This window comes from Diabrotica virgifera, chromosome 2 (assembly GCF_917563875.1).
Source record: "Diabrotica virgifera virgifera chromosome 2, PGI_DIABVI_V3a".
Taxonomy (NCBI): domain Eukaryota; kingdom Metazoa; phylum Arthropoda; class Insecta; order Coleoptera; family Chrysomelidae; genus Diabrotica; species Diabrotica virgifera.
The window spans coordinates 68906718-68920113 of NC_065444.1; the positions used below are offsets into that span (position 1 = coordinate 68906718).

Sequence of the window (13396 nt, forward strand, 5' to 3'; positions counted from 1 at the left end):
ATGGATAAGTAAGGTTGATTGAATAATAAATGAAATAGATTTACACAAAAAAATTTGAAAGTTACAATATTTCGGCCATGTAAAGAGACATTCAAAGAGAGGTATAACCTTCTACACTACATAATACAGGGCAAGATCGCCGTAATAAGAGTCACAGGTCGAAGAAGAATCTTCTGGCTCCGGAATCTACGAGAGTAGTATCAAGATAGATCCGCTAATCTGTTTCTATCGATTATTGCCAATATGATAGATTCGATAATCGGATACCTACTGAAAGAAGAAGAAACAAGTTGAAGCATCGCTGGGTCAAGTGCAGTGGCGGTTCTAGACCAAAAAACTGGGTGGGGGGCAAGGGAACACAACCAGTGAATAAACAAGATAATGTGCCTTCTTAAGAGCAAACAGTAGTGATCAACAGGTAGCAACAAACGCGTTCCAAGATTGCGGCTCTAATTTTGAATATTGTGTCGAGATATTTGGCACACGTATTCGTAATATAATAAAGAGTGGTGGTACAGAGCCCAATTTCAGAAATATGTTAGTATGTGGAAATTACTTTAGAACTAAATAAAATATTGAAAAAAGGAGCCTGTACCGCAATTAAGAAAGACAAAAAAATACACTTTCTTCAAATAAACTTTTTTATCCCGTGCCTAGATTTTGTGTCACATTGGAACTACTAAAAATCGATTTTTTTATAACAAGAAATCGAACGTCACTGACTTGGCAACATTTCGCGCCTGTGTATGTGTATAAAAATTATTGTTTTTGATAGTATACACGTCACTGTCAGTGTCGAATTACCGACGCACTGTTGCCTCACTTTTGAAAGTTCGCAGAACTATCGCAATCTTGTACCGCGTTTGTTGCTACCTGTTGATCGCTACTGTGTGCTCTTAACGAAGATTGTAGTACAAAAGTCCTGTAAAAACTGCCCCCCCTGCCCCGGGCTAGAACCGCCACTGGTCAAGTGTATCGAGCTAACAGGAGACTATGTTGAGAAATAAACCACCTGTTTTCCAAAATTTTCCTTTTTCTTTTTGTTTTGTGGGTTAAGCGCTTGTCGTACGGCCAACTTATATCCATATATTATTAATTAAATTCCATATTTTTGTTGGTAATGCCATTTTCTTTTTGTTTTTTTTTTCTGACAGCAGTGTTTTATGCAGTGTCACTTGAGTGAATGTTATGTTATTGTCTAAATTCTTTTAAAAAATTCGGTTTAAAATTTCTTTTAGTAGAAAATTCCCGCTCCCAGCATTGTTTGAACCCACGACCGACCAAACATTTGAATTTTTTATTTAGTTCATATTTTTTGCCTTCAGAAGTATATTGCTTTGGTCAAAATCATCTTATTATTTCTTAAATTCTTTATTTTTATGTTTCTTTGCTCTAATCATTGCTTTGCTTCATTCTTTATTTTTTCATTGACTGGAGTAACTTGATTTCCTGTGTTCTATATTCTCTTTAAAGTAATTCTCTGTAATTACAAGAAGCTTCCCATATATTTTTTAAAATAATTGAATATTAGTGTTTTACTTTATAGTCTAAGAGCTAGTGAACCCTCCGACTAACGGTCGTCCTGTAAGGCTAGAAATTTTTCTAGTGATAATTCATAGCACACCAAGGCTAAAAACCATGACCTGGCAGGCATCAGCCGTGCACGTGTATCTACCAGGTGAATCGAAAAGTGCATAGTTTAGGGGTAAAATAAACTTTCTCCTGTAAGGTTTAAATTTAAGTATGTGTTTGAGTAAGTCATTTAGAAGAAATGTGTACAATGGCAGGCGATTCTGAAGAGCATAAGACCTTGCCAGGCGAGGGGAAAGATTAGGGGTTTTTCCTAAAATTATTTTTTTTTTGCATCGAACAAATTTTTTTTAGGTTTTTTGAATCATTACAAACAGAAAAGGTCTTTAGTGATTTTTCTCTTAAGTTAATAGTTTTTGTTATATAAGCGATTGAAAATTTTGAAAATTATGAAATCGGCCATTTTTAACCCTAAATCGGACATTTATCTAAAAATTTCAATGTTGCCAAGGTACGTAGATATTCTTTAAACATTGATTGATGAAATCCCGAAGAGTTTTTTGCAATAAAATATCGAAAACCCCTTTGTTTTTTTAATTGCTAATCAAGCGGGCGCCACATTGTAATATAAGTGAGGACTTATGAGTTTGCATAAATTCATTATCTCGAGAATGGGCAAATTTCAAGGTAAATCCTCAGACAGGTCGATTTTTATTTTTGAATTAGGACTTTTTGGCATAAATATAATACTAGTGACGTCATCCATATGAGCGTGATGACGTAATCGAAGATTTTTTTAAATAAGAGTAGGGGTTGTGTGATAGCTCATTTGAAAGGTTATTTAATTCTCTATTCAGTAATATAAACATTAACATAATTATTTATACAGGGTGTCCAAAAAAAATTTTCTTCTATTTGTCAAATTTAATCAAAGTTAATTTAATAAAAAATTTTTTTGTACACCCTGTATAAATAATTATTTTAATGTTTATATTAGTGGATAGAGAATTAAATAACCTTTCAAATGAGCTATCACACAACCCCTACTCTCATTTAAAAAAATCATCGATTACGTCATCACGCTCATATGGATGACGTCACTAGTATTATATATATGCCAAAAAGTCCTAATTTAAAAATAAAAATCGACCTGTCTGAGGATTTCTCTTGAAATTTGCCCATTCTCGAGTTAATGAATTTATGCCAACTCAAACGTCCTCACTTATACTCAGTGTCGCGCCCGCTTGATTATCAATTAAAAATACAAAATACAAAGGGGTTTCCGATATTGTATTGCAAAAAACTCTTTGGGATTTCATCAATCAATGTTTAAAGAATATCTACCTACCTTGGCAACTTTTAAATTTTTAGATAAATGTCCGATTTAGGGTTAAAAATGGCCGATTTCATAATTTTCAAAATTTTCAATCGCTTATATAACAAAACTACATATTAACTTAAGAGAAAAATCACTAAAGACCTTTTCTGTTTCTTCTTCTTCTTCAAGTGCCGTCTCCTAATCGGAGGTTGGATATCATCATCACTATCTTTACTCTATTCACCGCTGCTCTAAAGAGTTCTATAGAACTGCATCTAAACCAGTCCCTTAAATTCTTTAACCATGACACTCTCCTTCTTCCTATACTCCTTCCGCCTCTTATCTTTCCCTGTATTATCAGTCTTAGCATTTCATATCGCGGTCCCCTCATTACGTGTCCCAGATATTGTAACTTTCTTATTTTTATTGTGTTTATTATTTCGCATTCTTTACCCATTTCTCGCAGTACTTCCGTATTCGTTTTCCTCTGTGTCCATGCTATTCTAAGCATTCTTCTGTAACACCACATTTCAAATGACTGTAGCTTATTTATGTGTTCTTGCTTTAATGTCCAGCTTTCAAGTCCATATTGTAGTATCGAGAACACGTAGCATCTCAAAGCTCTTGCTCTCAGTTCTAAGCTAAGGTCTTTGTTGCAGAGAACTGTTTTCATTTTTACAAACGCATTTCTTGCTATTTCTATCCTGGTCCTTATTTCTGTTGTTTGATCAGTTTTCTCTGAAATCCAGGTTCCTAGGTATTTGTATTTATCAACCCTTTCTATCGGTACATTTCCCAAATGCATGCTTGTTTGTATGTTTGTTTTCTTAGTTATTATCATGTATTTGGTCTTTTTTATATTCATTTTTAGTCCATATTCTTTACAGAAATTGTTTGTTTTGTTCAGTAGTAGTTGGAGTTGTTCAGCAGAGCTTGCTATAATCACGGTGTCATCTGCATATCTTATGTTGTTAATAGATCTTCCGTTAATTATTATTCCTTCACTTTGAGATAGCAATGCTTCTTCAAAAATGGCTTCACTATATGCATTAAAGAGTAATGGAGACATAATACATCCCTGCCGAACTCCTCTCCTGATTTCAATTTCTGGACTGGGTTCGTTATCTATTACAATTTGTGCTCTTTGATTCCAGTAAAGGTTTGTTATTATTCGTAAGTCCCTTTTGTCTATGTTTTTTGTCTTTAGAATTTGGACTAGTTTTTCATGTCTTACTTTGTCAAAAGCCTTCTCAAAATCAACGTAACAAACATGCACATCTACATTCATGTCCATGCATCTTTGAGCTAACACATTAAAAGCAAATAACGCCTCTCTGGTTCCTAGTCCGTTTCTGAACCCAAACTGACTATCATCTATTCCTTCTTCTAGTTTTTTGTTTATACGACCATGTATTATTTTCAAGAATAATTTGAGAATGTGACTTATTAATGATATTGTTCTGTATTCACTGCAATCTTTAGCGTTTGTATTTTTAGGGATAGCACAAAAGGTTGAGAGTAACCATTGTTTTGGTATGTTTCCTGTTTTGTACACTGTGTTAAACAAGTCTACGATAATGTCTAAGGTTTCATCATTTATACATTTTAAGCTTTCTACTGGGATTTGGTCTGGACCTACTGCTTTACCATTTTTGCTGTTTTTTAATACCGATTTAATTTCTTCTTTTAATATCTTCAAAACCGTATCATCTTCTACTTCGACTTCCATCTGCTCTGTTCTATTGTCTTTGAACAATTCATTTATGTATTCTGTCCATCTCTTTAATTTTTCGTTAGTACTCAACACAAGTTTCCCATCTGTATCTTTTAGTATTCCCGGTTTTCTTTTTCTGTTGATGTGCGTTAATTCCTTAATTTTTTTATGTGTGTTAAAATTATCATGTCTTTTCTGGTGTTCTTCTATTTCTGCGCATTGTTCTTTTAACCACTGTTCTTTAGCCTGTTTAATTTTGGATTTTATTTGTTTATCCACATTTTTGTACATCTGATTATCTTTGTTTTTATGCTGACGTCTTTCTTCCATTAAATCTAAGATTTCCTCCGTCATCCATTGTTTCTTTTTGTATCTGGTTGGTGTAAGAATTTCTTTTTGACATTTTTTATCTATTTATGTCTTTATGAATAACCATTTTGTCTCTGTTTCAGTATTTTGCTGGATTTGTTCTTTAACATTCATTAAACGGTTATTAATTTCATCTGTCAGGCGTTGTTTTATGAGTGGGTTTCTTAGTTTACTTGTATCGATTTTTACATCTGTTGTTCTGCGTTTTATTATTTTCATTTTGAGCCTAATTTTGGTCACTACTGGGTTGTGATCTGATCCTATGTCGGCACCTGGATAGGTTTTTGAAGATATAATTGCGTTCTTGTATCTTTGTCTAATCAATACATAATCTATTTGGTTTCTTACAATTCTCCCTTCTTGATCTGCTGGTGACTTCCAGGTATATAGTCTTCTCTTTGGCATTTTAAACAATGTATTAGTTATGACAAAATTATTGTTTTGGCAAAATTCGATAAGCCTGTCACCTCTTTCGTTTCTGTTGCCCAGACCATATCCTCCTGTACATTCTTCTACTTTTTCTTCTCCAACCTTTGCGTTAAAATCTCCCATTATAATTGTAACATCCTGCGTTTTAATGGATTTTAAAATATTGTCTAGGTCTTCGTAGAAAGTTTCAATATCGCTCTCTGGTTTGTCCGCAGTCGGAGCATAAACTTGTATTATCTTTAATTTGGGTTTATTCTGATTTAATTGTAAGAGGATAATTCTGTTGGAGTATGGAATGAAATTTACTACAGCTTTATCCATGTGTTTGTTTAGTATTATCCCGACACCATATCTGTGTGAACCGTCTTGACTTCCTGAATAGTATATTGTTTTATTGTTGATTTTCATCTTTCCTGAGTCGGGCCATTGGACATCGCTGATTCCTAAAATGTCTACATTCAGCATTTTCATTTCATTAACGGCATAAATGGAAAATTCTGATAAACCGGCAAGTCCATAAGCCAACACTTGGAATTAGAGCTGAAGGAATTTTCATCTAGATTGGAACAAAGATAAGTGTACTTAATTAATGTTCTCATTTATAGACCGAATTGTGTTCCGCAATATATTATATATTTATTGGACATTTGTTGTTAAGTACTAGATTATTTTTTTAACTTCCCTTATCATATCTTTTACTATCGGTTGTGTCTACACAACCAATAATATTTTGTCAATTTTTCATCTAAATTTTTCATAACTTTTCTGTTTGGAATGATTCAAAAAACCTAAAAAAAATTTGTTCGATGCAAAAAAAAAATTATTTTAGGAAAACCCCTAATCTTTGCCATCGCCTGGCAAGGTCTTATGCTCTTCAGAATCGCCTGTCATTGTACACATTTCTTCTAAATGACTTACTCAAACACATACTTAAATTTAAACCTTACGGGAGAAAGTTTATTTTACCCCTAAACTATGCACTTTTCGATTCACCTGGTAGATACACGTGCACGGCTGATGCCTGCCAGGTCATGGTTTTTAGCCTTGGTGTGCTATGAATTATCACTAGACAAATTTCTAGCCTTACAGGACGACCGTTAGTCGGAGGGTTCACTAGCTCTTAGGAACTTTATAACAAACTTAAAAACTTTTTGTAATACAATAAAAGTCACTTCTACTTTATAAGCCTTGCTATTAGAATAAGCCTTAATTAGAACTGACTTATACCCATCCCTGTATATGGAATATAAACTGTGAATAGAGTTAAACCGACCGTCTAACGTTGCCAAATGAACAACAGCATGGCTTGAGAAGTAAAGGTGCCTTTTAACGTGTCCTTTTTATGTAACTTCAATATAGTCTAAAATATTTCTCTTTTTCTATTTGCTTTCTTGGAAAAACAGTAAGTATTTGCACGTTCCCAACTCAGTATTCCTTACGCCTTCACCGACAGACATCATCATGGACTCACCGAGTCCCAAAAACTGCATGTCCATATGTGATAACAACCTATTCTCCAGACAACAATACGGCACACGCTTATCGATTGACACCGTTGACAGCTTCGTAAAGACTGGCATGAAACATCCTGGCCAAGCTGTCAAAGTTGTCAAAGACAAGCTCAAAGTACATACCATCGTTCACAACCAACCTGAACAGAAGGTACGTAAAGAAGAGAAAACGAAAAGTAGCGATAAATACAAGGGCGTTGTAAAAGATGAAGACGATTTTAAAACTAAAACAAATGACAAACGCAGTGACGTAACTAAAGATAATGTTAAACATAAAAACAAAGACAAAACTATTGGCAATACTAAAGATAAAAGTAGTAAAGGTATTAAGGTTTCTAAAAGTTTAGCTAATATTAAAGATAGAGATCCAACTGTGAAACTGAAGGGTAGCGAAAGTGTTTCAAACTTAAAAGAAAACAAATTAAATAGGGAACCAGTTAAAGTTAATGAAAATCATATTAAATTCATTTTTACTGAGAATGGTGTAAAGTTTATTAGTGATATTGAGACGATGGTATAACAATAGTTTGTTTGATGTAATACAAATGTGAAAACTAGCGCAACGGTCACCGTATAATGCTAAAAAATCAGTAGGGTCACTCCGCGAAAATCCTTTGTTCTATATGTTCCATTTTGATGATGGCTTATCAAAAATTTTAGTCCATTGCGCAGATGAATGGCAGCAGTTAACGGCATCCTGCGTTTGCCGTGATTGGTCGTTATCTTCGCGCAGTCAAAATTGTGTCTCAGGAATGAATTGCAAAATTGGAACCGTCATTTGAAAGTATGCTTCTTTTCATGAGCATTTTTCAGTGCGTCACAAATGATAGAAAAAAAAGTAAGTCCTTGATAATATACATTTTAGTGACATGACATTTTAGTTAAATCTGACAGTTGTCACATTTTATTTACAATTTGGCATAAAAACAAATCAATTGTGTTTATTGCATTTATAAAATGGTATTTTCTTTGATTTGTATAATCTTATAAATTGTACAGAATATATTTGTAGATATATTATATAATTCGTAAATAATTTTTTTTCGATTATAGCGCCATCTATTGACAACTAGAATAAATGTTATAAATGTCACCGACGTGCGTTTTTTCTGTCACATGCAGTTTAATGCGTTAGAAAGAAATCGAAAAACTGTAACGCACTGAAAGATCCTCATGAGAAAAAGCATAAATTAACTGATTCTTTAGCATTAAACTGTACTACAGTTATACAATACGTATACAATCACAAATTACGCATTTAATGTATGTGCATGTGTCTAAGTCATTTATTTCCAACAAAAGTCTTCCTTCAGTAAGACCTAACGTAATTTATATAATATTTAACATACATAACATATTAAAGCCTACCCGTACGTACATAATCTATTTTAAAAGTTTTGTAAATTATAACTTTATAGTATACAGGGTGTTTCATTAATAATTGTCCATATAGTAACTCTAGAAACCTTAGCACAAAATACGAAGATTTAATCTAAAACACTTAAATAAAATGTGGTTCCTTACTGAGTTACAGGGCGCTTTATCTAAAAATTTAAAAACTATTTTTGCTCAGCATTTTAAAACTATTAGACGTATCCTTTCTATACTTGGTAGGAAGTATAGGTACTGTACAAACTACTAAACTATGTTAAGGAAACGTTTCTGTCTATTACCAGAGGCGTACGAAGGGGGAGGAAAGAGATTGGTTGACCCTTTCCAAATTCTACGCCACTGGCGGAATTGCTATTTTAGTTCAATTTTTGGATTCTCCAATACTTTCTATGAAAATAATATACTCTTCATTCGCAACGATAAAGTCATTAGTTTTCGAGATCTTCGATGTTAAAAATGAAACGACACGGTTATTTTGATTAATGTATTGTGTCGCTTCATTCAAATATCTCGAAAACTAATCATTTTATCGTTACGAATGAAGAGTATATTATTTACATAAAAAGTTTTGGAAAATCAAAAAATTACACTAAAATAGCAATTTCGTCAGTGGCGTAGAATTTGGGAAGGGTCAACCAGCCACTATCCCCTGTCGTACGTCTCTGGTAGTAGCTAGAAACGTTTATTTATCTTAATTTAGTAGGGTGTACAGTGCCTACACTTTATGCCAAGTATGATAAGGATACGCCAAATAGTTTTAAAGTACTGGGTACAAATAATTTTAAAATTTTAATCATATGAATCATAATATCATAAATTAATCAAAATAACTGTGCCGTTTCATATTTAACTTCAAATATCTCGAAAACTAATGACTTTATCGTTACCAATAAAGAGTAAATTATTTACGTAGAAGGTATTGGAGAATCTAAAAATGGTACTAAAATAGTAATTCCTCCAGTGGCGTAGAATTTGAGAAGGGTCAACCATTTACTATCCCCTGTCATACGCCTCTGGTAGTAGCTAGAAACGATTGTTTATCATAATTTAATAGAGTGTATAGTAGTCGCAGTTTCTGCCAAGTATAAAAAGGATACGTCGAATAGTTTTAAAATGCTGAGCAAAAATAGTTTTTAAATTTTTAGATAAAACACCCTGTAACTCAGTAAGGAACCACATTTTAATTTAAGTGTTTTAGGTTAAATATTCGTATTTTGTGCTAAGATTTCTCCAGTTACTATATGGACAATTATTAATGAAACACACTGTATAGTAAGTGGCTTAATTGTTGGATTACATACGCGCTGTCGTGTTTAACGTAGCAACCGCACCTACTCTGCTTGATCTCTGCGAAATACCGCACGCATATCATCTTTTTCTGCAAGTGCCATCTCCGCGACGGAGGTTGTTAATCATCATAACTATTCGGACTTTAGAGGCGACTGCTCTGAAAAGTTCATTTTCTAATATAACTGGAATATATATGTCAGGTTCTTTTCAATGTTAAGTAGTTAAGGGAGAATAAAACATCTTCACTCGACGAACACCAAGTTTATTCTGTCTTTTTATTATATTATTTTCAACAATCAAACTATGTTATTGTTATCATCCACAGGTTGCTTATTTAGCACCCATGGCTCAATATTTAGAACACCTAATATTTAAATAAACAATTAAGGTAAATGTTAGTCGATATTACACAATCTTGACCCAGTTCAATATTGGATATTATTTTACATCTCTTAATTTATCTTGTAATACTTATGAAAACTTTTCTCTCTTATTCCAGGACAATTTGATGTACATCCATTCCATTCTATCAGGTAGCGCAGCCACAATATTCTACGTCTCCTAAAGCTTATTTTTCCTTTAATCTTTCCCTGTATAATCAATTGGAGCAATTATAGTTTCTCTCTGCCCGTGTAATATGTCAGACATATTCCAATTTTCTTGTTTTATCTTTGTTTATGACGTGTTCTGTCCATAGGCGTAACCAGGATGATCCTAAGGGGGGGTTACAACTACCTGAAAGGGGGGGGTTACAACTACTGGGAGGTCTCGGTTGGCTATGGTGTTAAGCGTATAGAGCTCAAAGTACATCCCAATGGGGGGGGGGTTATAACCCCCAAAACCCCCCCTGGTTACGCCTATGGTTCTGTCCACGATATTTTCAGAATTCGTCTATATACCCACAGCTCGAATGATTCCAGTTTTTCATTGATGCCACATTTAAGGTCAAAGCTTCGATTCCATAATACAAAGTCGAGAAAAAGTAGCAGTTAGCCAACCTAACTGGTAGCTTCAATTTCAAATATCTTGTCATTTTATTAAAACTTTCTCTACCTTTTCTATTCTGATTTTGATAACCTGGAAGTAATCATTTGTGGAATTGTTCATTGTTCCAAGATGTGCATATTGGTCTACTCGTTCGACATTAGTGCAGTTTATGAAGAGATTCTCGTTATTTCTTCATAGTTTTCAATATTCTCAAAAATTTTGTCTTCTTGGCGTTCATTGTTAGACCGTATTTTTTTTTTCATACTCCGCTATTCTGGTCAAAACACATATGTCTTCCGTCAAAACATTTGAGGGTAGAGATGGACGAATGTGTGATATTCGTACAACAGGTACTCAATGTATTGCTCACTCGAGATAATTATTGAAGTACGTTACAATAGTGAGGAAAGTGTGACAAGTAGTTCTTTTTAGACAACAGACTCAGTAAAACCCAGATTCAAAATAAATAAATATATTAAGGATATTTATATACGAAGTAAAATTAAAATAATAAAATTCTGTCTTCGCTCCGCTCCCAAAGAAAGGGCACTTGGCTGACGTCTGTAAAAGAAAACTAAATTGTATTAACTGTTATCAAAATCGTAAAAACAGTATTATTAAAATACAGGGAGCAATCACGTTATACGGAATCAATATATAAATAACTATACACGCACTCGTAGCCCCCATTATACCTCAAACCGGTATAATCACACATACTCTCGAAATCAAAACATCGACAACTATATACACAGTTACCTATACAACAACTCCGGATTGGAGATGGCAGCAATCACTTACTGCGGTTACACAGTTACCGGCGAAGCATCTCTTCAATACAGAGTTCCTTCGCTCCGGCAGGTTCCGACTCAATCCATCGCATCACTACCGCTGGCTCTCAACCCACTCCATTGGGAACTGGGTTTAGTTCCTTTTCATTTCATTACACTGAGTGAAACTGATTTCGTGATCCTCGGCTCTCTTCTTAAATACACTCAGCGGTCAATATCCATCGGCATCAAATTGGGGTGGGACCAACTTAGTGGATTTGCGTTGGTATCGATGCGGTGGTTCGGTCATCTGCTGATGAGCTGCTGAATGCCGGGCGGAAGGCACATAATCATTACAAACGGCAACAGCAAAAGGTTGCCGTTTTTAAGATAATTCAAGGATTAATACACTGAATAAAACAAAATCTATTTTAATATCTTTAAACAAAATTAAATGCACTCAAGAGGTATTTTGTTGTCGGAATTTAGTTTCTCCTGAGATTTTATGTGTAACTGCGGCAGGCAGACAGTATTAAAGACGATGCGACATCATCATCATCAGTGGCGTTACAGCTCTTTATGAGCCAAAGCCTTCTTCAGAACAATCCTCCATTCGCCCCTGTCTCTGGCAACTCTTCTCCATATTCTAATTCCAGTAGATTTCAAATCATTTTCTAGGTTGTCTTGGTACCTAAGTCTCGGTCTTCCTCTTGCTCGTTGTCCTATCGGCCCTCTTCGGTCAAAAACTTTTCTGACTGGCATCTTCCTTTCGCCTGATTACATGACCTATCCATGTAACGCGTGCTACCTTAATGAATTGTACAACGTCAGGTTCTCCAAAATTTCTATACAACTCAAAGTTGTAACCCCTGCGCCACAAACCTTGTTCTTTTATGCCACCATATATTCGTCTTAGAATTTTTCGCTCAAAACGTTTGAGCAGTTCTTGGTCATTCTGAGTAAGTGACCAAGTTTCTGAGCCGTATGTTAGCATTGGTCTTATTAGTGTTTTGTAGACAGACAAACACACAACAACTGCACTGGGATGGCTTGGGTATAAACATAAACGGGCAATATCTGAATCACTTACGATATGCTGATGATATTGTATTAATAGCAGAAAGAAGTGAAGAATTACAAAGAATGATGGAAGAACTAGATAGAGAATCGACAAAGATAGGACTGAAGATGAATTACAGTAAAACAAAAACCATGACCAATTAACAAGAAGAACTAGTCTTTACAGTGGCACAAACAAGAATAGAACAAGTAAAAGAGTATATATATATATATATATATATATATATATATATATATATATATATATATATATATATATATATATATATATATATATATATATATATATGTCTTCATATCAAGGCGAGATCCGTTTGTATCATAAGCTATACAAGATGAGATCCGTTTTGCAAGGCGAGATCCGATTTTGGATCTCACCTTGTATTCACGTGTATATAGTGACATCTCGATGTAACAATGGTTAGGGTACAAGGAAATCGATTTTTGTCTGGACCTCATTTTTCACCCCTTTTGGCGAATTTTATATTGCAGTGGTTCCACTAAATCCGCTGTAGAGGGCAGCGCGCGCGATCCGTTGTGTATATGGTAAATATATATTTTGCAGACAACCCGAGATCCGGTAAATTTGGAAACATCGCAAATGAATTTCACGGTCAGCTCTCTCACTCGGCTTATGTCTAGCTTGAATAAGAATGTTTACATTATTTAAGGGCTCTGTCCAGAAAGGCGATTGTCAAATATCTCGAGAACTAAACGGCATATCGAAAAAACTTTGGAATGCTTTTTGAATGGTTTTTCAAAATCTATATACTTATGCAATAGCAGGGTTCTTATTCTGCCTGCGAAAGCGGTGGGTGTAGCAACTTTGAATTTTCAACTGAAACACTTTATTTTGAATTAAATAGTTGAAATTTAGAATTAAAAATACACAACTTTTGTTTGAATCGATAATAGCTTCTTTAATCCAGTCGGAAGAGCTTCAAAATCGTCGTTTTGATGACATTTTTAGGGTTTAGGGGTACCTCAGGTAGTTAGCTTAAAACGT

General features: G+C 34.3%; 1 protein-coding gene across 2 annotated transcripts in view; it reads left to right on the plus strand.

Annotated features, from left to right (window-relative positions):
- The window catches only part of LOC126880066 (nicotinamide/nicotinic acid mononucleotide adenylyltransferase 1), a 54438-nt gene that overhangs the window by 12503 nt on the left and 28539 nt on the right, over positions 1-13396 (plus strand). Inside the window, exon 6 of one of the 2 annotated variants that reach the window (XM_050643723.1) lies at positions 6764-7022. The exons of the other annotated variant lie outside the window; for it this stretch is intronic. Coding sequence (XP_050499680.1) covers positions 6764-7022 — 259 coding nt within the window. The remainder of the gene's footprint in view (positions 1-6763; positions 7023-13396) is intronic. 2 annotated transcript variants of the gene reach the window in all.